Here is an 8,741-nt window from a genome sequence, read left to right as displayed (position 1 = left end):
GAGAGAGAGAGAGATATGTTTGTGTCTGTGTTTGTCTCCCCACCATCGCTTGACAACCATCGTTGGTGTGTTTACGTCCCTGTAACTTAGCAGTTTGGCAAAAGAAACTGATAGAATAAGTACTAGGCCTACAAAGAATAAGTCCTGGCTGCAGTCAAAGGACTGAAACAAGTGAAAAAAAAAGATGGAAGTGGAGCCTTGGGGTTGATGTAATCAACTTGCTCTTCCCACAAAATTACTAACCTGACATCAAAGTTTGAAACCAATATTATGTAGAGATAAACTATCATCTTCCAGCTATATTATTACAGATTTATAAAATTTATGTCTCCTCTGTGTTCTCAACCTACACATCTTGATAGGCTTATCTGCTCCTACTGCCATTATATGCACCTTTTGTTCATGGTGGAAACTTGTCTTCCTGTTCCATTTCAAATAACCAAACCTGTTTTTAAATATGTATTTTTTTTCCTCGACAGGGAGGTCAGAAACAACATCATCATCATCTTCATCTTCTCAACTGGTTCCTCCTCTTTCTTCTAATGAACTTCCTCTTCCTTACACCCCAACACCCCAGGGTGGTATACCGATGATCAACTGCAAGGTTTGCCAGGCAATGATTAATATAGAAGGCAAACTTCACCAACATGTTGTCAAATGTAGTGTTTGTCACGAAGCCACGGTAAGTACAAAGTTCTCACTTTCCCACTTTTTATCATCATTGTGTTTTGTCTTGCTGTGACACTTTCACCATCTTCATTGAACTGGACTGTACCAGTTCTATGCACATGGCTCAGTGGTTAAAGCATTGGGCTCACAATCATGAGGTAGTGAGTTCGATTCTCAGACCAGGCTGTGTCTTGAGTTCTTGAGCAAGACACTTTATTTCCAGTTCATTCAGCTGTAGAAATGAGTTGTGATGTCACTGATGCCAAGCTGTATCGGTCCCTTTGCCTTTCCCTTGGATAACATCGGTGGCATGGAGAAGGGGAGGCTGGTATGCATGGGCGACTTCTGGTCTTCCATAAACAACCTTGCCCAGAGGGGGACTTCCTAGGTGCAATCTCATGGTCATTCGAAACTGAAAGGGGTTCTTCACCTTTTACTGTCATGTTTTGTCGTGAGTGTTTCATTGTCTTCATTGGATTGTACCATTTGCCTGAGCTATGCCATTTCCTCCAGACCATAGCATATTCTACACTTTACTCTCATTGTGTCTGGCTATGATGTATGTATGTATATATATATATATATAGGGAGATGTACTTGCATAGCAAGTGACCTGATCTGAGATTGTGTGCTGGAACGAAAACAATTGCAGCGTGGAAGGTGTTTATAAGCCATTTAAAATAACACACAAAATCCGTTAGATTCACTTCAACATTTAAATTTAATTTGTCAAAATATTTTCGTCGCTTTGAGACTGCGACCTGTTCACTGACAAAATTCTGTGCTGCCTCTGAGAAACTAAGTTAGTTCATGATATATATGTACGTGTGTATGTATGTATGTATGTATGTGCATGCACATGTGCACGTATGCATCTGTGTACATGCGTATGCATGTGTGCATGCCTATACACATGTATGTATATATGTAGATATGTATGTATGTGCGTATGCTCGTATGTACTTATGGATGTACGTGAGTAATAGGGTAAGTGTGTAGACGTGTTTGTGTGTGTGTACATATGTATGTACATGTGAACATATGTTTATGTACTGATATGTGCGTCAGTTCAAGTTGTATACATGACTGTTACTTTGAAGGTTGTATATACGCACACATATACATATGCATATACACATATGTAAACACACACAAACACATGTGTGTGTGTGTGTGTGTGTGCGTTTGTCCCTCTCACCATCGTCTAACGGTGAATTGATACAACGTCTTAGATACATATATATATATTTTCAGTCAACCAGAATATATGGAGTTCATTGTTTGTGAAAGTTATGTTAAAAATGTGTGTGTTTTTGGAGATTTAGAATGATTCTTAATGTCTAAGATGTATCCAAATTAACACTATTTGTAGCCAATCAAAGCAGCTCCTCCTGGGAAGAAATATGTCCGGTGCCCATGTCATTGTCTCCTCATCTGCAAGGGAGCTTCTCAAAGAATTGCTTGCCCTCGGCCAGACTGGTAAGAAAGTTTCCTTTTTACCTTCTCTTCCTTCAATCTTTTCCCTGTTGTCTTTACCCTCTTTCCTCCTTCCCCTTTCTTCATTCTATTCTCCGTCTCTTCTTCTTTTAAACTCAACATGTGATTAGTTCTTCATCCAAAACCATGCTGATGTCAACTTTGCCTTTCATCCTTTTGGGGTTAATAAAATAAAGTACCACTCAAGGGCAGGGGTCAATGTAATCAATCATCCCCTTCTGCTAAAATTATTATTATTATTATTATTATTATTATTATTATTATTATTATTATTATTATTACTATTATTATTATTATTAAGGCAGCAAGCTGGCAGAGTGGTTAGCATGCTGAGCAAAATGCAGCTAAGCATTTTGCCCATTGCTATGTTTTGAGTTCAAATTCCACCAAGGTCGACTTTACCTTCCATCCTTTCAGGGTCAATAAATTAAGTACCAGTTGAATACTGGAGTTGATGTAATTGACTATCTCCTTCCCCTAAATTTCAGGCCTTACCCCTCCCCTGAACTTGCTGGCTTTGCATACTGAGGTTGATTTGACTTACCCCTCCCCCAAATTGCTGGCCTTGTGCCAGAATTTGAAACTCTTAATATATTACTTTACACTTGACTTCCCCCTTCTGGCTCAGTCCTGGCATTTGCTTTCCCCATCACCAAACTGGTCAGAATAAATTAATCAGGGAGTTTCTACATAGTCACTCAGTCTGCTAGAAATAGCAATCAAATCTCTTTCAAATACACCTTATTGTCTTATAAATGGTGAGGCTACATTAAATAGTGTAGTCCTAGATATATCTTACAAAAAAAAGTTGAACGGTAATAGGTACTCTTTTACTTGTTTACTTGTTTCAGTCATTTGACTACGGCCATGCTGTCGAGAAAATCGACCCCAGGACTTATTCTTTGTAAGCCTAGTACTTATTCTATTGGTCTCTTTTTGCCGAACCGCTAAGTTACGTGGACGTAAACACACCAGCATCGGTTGTCAAGCGATGGTGGGGGGACAAACACAGACACAGAAACACACATACATATATATATATGTATATATATACATATGTACGACGGGCTTCTTTCAGTTTCCGTCTACCAAATCCACTCGCAAGGCTTTGGTCGGCCCGAGGCTATAGTAGAAGACACTTGCCAAAGGTGCCACGCAGTGGGACTGAACCCGGAACCATGTGGTTGGTAAGCAAGCTACTTACCACACAGTCACTCCTGCGCCTAAAGTAGAATACTTTGATCAGAAAAGTCTCCTGGATTAGGGTTGAACCTAGGGCTAAACAACAACAACAACAACAACATTAATAATAAACAAATCTCTTTCTCATGACTTCACAGCCACCTCGATCGATGCCTGTCCAGTTAAACCAATTCTGTGTTTGACATTTCAGCCATTTACACCTGTAACCTGTTCTGTTTCTGTTTCAATTGCAGCAAAAGAATTATCAATCTCAGTCCTGCTCCAACAGTTATGATGCATTCACCCGGAACCAGTCACATTGAGTGTGCACATTGTGCCAAAACATTTTTGGTAATTATTTAGCTTTTTTTATTGTTTTATTTAAAAAATTTTTTTTTTTTTTAATGAATTTAACCCTTTAACATTCGGATTAATCTGTTAACTGTAATGCTTATTTATTGACATTGTTTTTGAATGAATCCTGCATTGTCTTGTAGTTTTGAGATTTTGATGATTGTTTATTTTTAGGAGGACATAGTAGGGTAGGTGCGAAAGGTCAGGTCAGGCCAATTTGAACATACAGTAGATAGAATATTTGGGCTTGATTCAGCCAGTTTAAATGCTAGCAGGTTAAACTCTCCACCATTTCCAGTTACAGCCTACCTGGGACTACTGCAGTTTTCATGTTACAAACTGCCCCTTTCTTACCTAAAAATACCACCCCAGTTTCCACATTACATACTGTACCTGCCAGAACCTAAATACCCATATTAAAAAGTTCAGGTTTTAATTAAAATTTCAACCAAAATGAGTTTTCAGGAAACTAAAGTTTAAAAGGTTTTACAGTTTTATAAGATTGTTAGTTCTACATGCGCACTTCTTACATTTTTGAACACCAAAAAAACTTGGTGGTTGTTTCTGATTAAACCAGTGGAACATCCACTGTACCAGCTATTAATAATAATAATAATAATAATAATAATAATTTGAAATATTAATTTGTTGCAGTTTAATGTTCGATCAACATCATTGGTACGATGTCCACATTGTCGGCGAGTGTAAGTACTCAGTTTATCTATCTATCTATACATATATATATATATATATATATATATATATACACACACCTCTAAATTATCAATACCAGAGTACCAGAGTTTATTAATATTTGTACACAAGTGTATGGGATACTCAGCCACTTATATGCTAATTTGACGAGCAGGTATTTTAATTGATCCATCAACTGAACCCTTGTTGTTGAATGATAGAGAATCATCTTATTTATTGTCATTTAAGTTCATACACAATACACTACCTACATCATAACACAGTATTCTACACTATACAACACTGTACCACAATGTAGTGCTGTACCACAATGTAGTGCTATACTGCAATATACTACAGTACCCTACCAACATCATAAAACAGCATGCTACAATGTATGGTGGACTCTGTGTTGTCACTTTGACGAATGAGGCTTCTGCAAGTCACAGCTGCACAGTCTTTGGTGCCGGCATTTCGTTTTACTGAACAAGCTGTGTGATGACCAATATTAAAATGAGCCAGCTGGCAGAATTGTTAGCCGACTGGACAAGATGCCTAGTGGCATTTTGTCTGTCTTCTTCGGTTCAAATGCTGCTACTGAGGCTGACTCTACCTTCGGCATAGATAAAATAAGTGCCAGTTGAGTACAGGCTGGGGTTGATGCAATCGATTATCTCTCCAAATTTCAGGCCTTGTGCCTATAGTAGAAAGGATTATTGTAGCAGGTATGGGCTTGTGCCTATAGTAGAAAGGATTATTGTAGCAGGTATGGGCTTGTGCAGAACCTGTCCCACTTGCTTGCCTGTCAGACTTGTATAGATCTATTGCTACAAGTGTTTTGAGCCCAGTAGTCACAGGATGTGGGATCTGAATGGAATTACCTTCTCTTAGATGAGCAGCTGAAGGGTCTCATCTCTCCTGAGTCCACTGGGGCGTTTATGAGAGACCTTTTTTTTTTTACAGAGGCAATTTGTCATCATGCTAATTAACCCATAGCAGGGTCCTGACAAGTGCTGCTATTCTGGGTCAGTATAGCCCTAGGAATAATACATACACTATTGCAGTACAGTTCTTGTTCTACTGAATTTTCTCTCATTTTTAATAGTTTCTAATTTTTCCATGTGTTTCTGTAATCTTTCAGTTCAGCAGTTGGACCTTCATATGTGCGGAAAAAAGCAATTGTTTATACAGCGTTAGGTGTAATTCTCTTGGGAACTGCCATAGTACTGACAGTAAGGAATCTTTATTTTCTCCTGTATTAGAATCCTTTACCGTTCCAAACAATGTTTGTTGTTTTCACTTTTACAGATTTCTATTTCACTGTTCAAAACTTAATTTGGGAAAATGTCTGAGACAAGTCCTTGTTAATTAAATTGTATTTCGTTTTTGGATTTGTTTTTCAAGATTCTTGATCCACATTCAAACTGGTGTGTCGAAAAGTATTTTATTGTGTTTTTTGTTGTGTCCAGGAGAGATTCATTATGCCAATAACATGTATGTGCTTGTCAGCATAATGAACCTTTCAATTTGCAACTAAATCAAATTATAATTTGATTTTGAAAGCCATTCCTGAAACTGACCTGGAGCAGGGAAGGGCATGTCATTGAAGGGGCCACAAATGATGACAAAAGGACTTTGGTAAAAACACTTGATTAACTGAATGACTAATTGAACAATCAATTAGTTGATTGGTTAAATAACTAACCAATTGACAAATAACAAAGCAGTGAATTAGAACTAGTGTATGTGTGTGTGTTATTGGCATAATGACCCTCCCAAGATACAACTAATTCTGTTTCAACAGACACATTCACATCAATCATCTTGCAAACCAAATACAGAAACAAAATATTCCAAATTAAAATTTATCTACTTATTTACTTCGTTTTTAGAAACAAGAATTTTTCTTTTAATATTGATACTTACACTGTTTCATCTCATTCATTCCTTGATTATTCCTGGGTTTGTTTCATTCCTGGATGAATACATAATTCTAGACTGGACTTGAACATGGTTAAGGAACTGAAATTCCTAGTTAGAGTCCTGTCTGTTACTTTATGCACATCCACAAAAGAAAACACCTGTCTAGGTGTCAATACAAATATTAAATCTTCTTTCATTTCTAATGGTGAGGTTAATTGAAATGAAAGATTGTCTTTAGTGTGTGTTTGTAAAAGAGTCAGTTGTCTCTATCCTTGTGTGTGTATAAAAGGCCTTCTTTAGTTTGTCTATCTAGGACTGTTAATGGTGTGTCTGTTTTTGTGTGATTGTAAATGTCGAGATGCCTGTATTCTTTGATACTCTTCTCTTGCAGGTGATGACTTACCAGCTTGCTATGAAAAACAAAGGAATATATGCTGCCTGGGCAGGTGAGTAAAAGAGAATTTCCTGCTAGTTTCAGTTGCTAACTAAAACCCATTTGGTTTTAATGATGTAAATTTGAGAACAAAGATATTAAGAACAACTCACAGATTAGCCATATATACACCGTCTCCTTAGATTCAGTTCTCAAACATGACAGTTCTTCAGGCTAATACTCCCATTATATATAATACTATATAAAACACATAAAACTCCACATTTGCTGCATCTAACTCCACACACCATGTGCATGCACACACACACACACACACACACACAGTCACACAGTCACACGCACACACACTGCCTAACATGCATGCACAGTTGCACACAGTCACACACATCACTGTCACTCACTCACACACAAACACACAGTCACGCGCACACATGCACAGTTACACATGCATGCACACACACACACACAGTCGCACACATACAGTCACACGCGCACACACACACTGGACAAATCTCTTCCCAAAACTATCCCCTTCCGCTCTGCCAGGTTCACTCCATTGCAAACATATGTGCCAAGTGTGAAAGTGTCTTGGGTCATTTCAAGCCAACAAAGCCACCATCCCTTCTGTTGCCTGCAAATGAGGCACTCCAGAACTATCCCATTTTCCTCAGCAAACACATCAGTCTCCCTTCATTCCTCTTACCCTCTGTCTGTCTGTCTGTCTGTCTGTCTCTCTCTCTCTCTCTCTCTCTCTCTCAACACGTTATCTTCCTTTAATGTGCTCATTTCCATGCTTGAATAGGTTAGATGGAATTGATGCAGACTTTCAATGGCCAGATGCCTCTCCTGTCACCAACCCTTGCCTGTCTCCAAACAAGGTGATATTTTCCCATGGCCAGATATTTTTCCCACAGAAGGCTGGAAATAAACAAACTTACATGTATGATTATGATGCTTGTTTACAGCCACCATGTGAGGTCACAATAAAGGGACACACACACATATGTATTTATGATAGGCTTCTTCCAGATTCTGTCTGCCAAATCCTCTCACAAGATTTTGGTTGGCCCGAGGCTATAATGGAAGACACTTGATGCTGTGCAGTGGGACTGAAGCTGAGATTATATGGTTAAAAATCCAGCTTCTTAACCACACATCCATTATGCTATATAGAGTTGCTGGTAACAGCAAGTCAAGGTCCACAACCAGTCTTAGAGGGCCATAACTCCAAATAAAAACTGACTTTGATTGCAACAACTTTGTCTCAACCTATGGCAGCAAAGAAAAGGGAACTTGAGGCAAATGACAATGATCTGCTTGAGTCAGAAGTGAGTGCAAAGGAATCTTTTTTTTCTCTTTTTATTCACCTCTGGAGGACTGGAAATTTTTCAATGGCTAAAATCAAGAAGCTCTACTGATAGTTTCTTTATAGTTTGGCAACTTCAGGAGAAGTACTTAGCAAAAAGTAAACCACTACATAGTATTCATTGATCTGAAGAAAGCCTTTGACAGGGTGGTTGCTGTGAAAACGACCTACAAACACTAATATACAATGGGCTTCCTTCAGTTTCTATCTACCAAATTCACTTGGGGCTTTGCTTGGCCCAGGGTTACAGTGGGAGTCATTTACCCAAGGTAGCTATGCAATGGGACTCAACCTGAAACCATGTTATTGGGAGGTAAACTTCTTAACCACACAGCCATGCTTGCACCTATGTATGTGTGTATATATACAAACAGACATTTTTCTTTGTGTACTTGCAATCCTGTTCTGTTTACAAAGCAGAAGAAAACATGAATTACGCAAGTCCAGAGCTAACGCCTTCCCTTCACTCCCAGCAGATCACCAGTGCCGCCTGACCTGCAGCAGAGCCATCCAAGCACGTATCGAACTGATTGGCAGAGCTGGACACACAATGACCTGTTGTCTTCTCCCGTGTGATATCCCTCAGTCACTGTCAATGACAAACTAATAATACACACACACACATGCATATATATATATATATATATATATATATATATATAT

At 38.5% G+C, this 8,741-nt stretch overlaps 1 protein-coding gene across 1 annotated transcript in view; it reads left to right on the top strand.

The window, feature by feature from the left end:
* The window catches only part of LOC106874795 (type 1 phosphatidylinositol 4,5-bisphosphate 4-phosphatase), a 32,746-nt gene that overhangs the window by 23,081 nt on the left and 924 nt on the right, over positions 1-8,741 (top strand). Inside the window, exons 2-7 of the mRNA XM_014922650.2 lie at positions 480-682; positions 2,042-2,148; positions 3,603-3,699; positions 4,357-4,406; positions 5,537-5,627; positions 6,710-6,764. Of these exons, the coding sequence (XP_014778136.1) occupies positions 480-682; positions 2,042-2,148; positions 3,603-3,699; positions 4,357-4,406; positions 5,537-5,627; positions 6,710-6,764 (603 nt within the window). The remainder of the gene's footprint in view (positions 1-479; positions 683-2,041; positions 2,149-3,602; positions 3,700-4,356; positions 4,407-5,536; positions 5,628-6,709; positions 6,765-8,741) is intronic.

The sequence above is a fragment of the Octopus bimaculoides genome, chromosome 17 (assembly GCF_001194135.2).
Source record: "Octopus bimaculoides isolate UCB-OBI-ISO-001 chromosome 17, ASM119413v2, whole genome shotgun sequence".
NCBI classification, from domain to species: Eukaryota; Metazoa; Mollusca; class Cephalopoda; order Octopoda; family Octopodidae; genus Octopus; species Octopus bimaculoides.
Note: the sequence above shows the minus strand (reverse complement) of the source record. Positions and strands in the feature narration are given on the sequence as shown.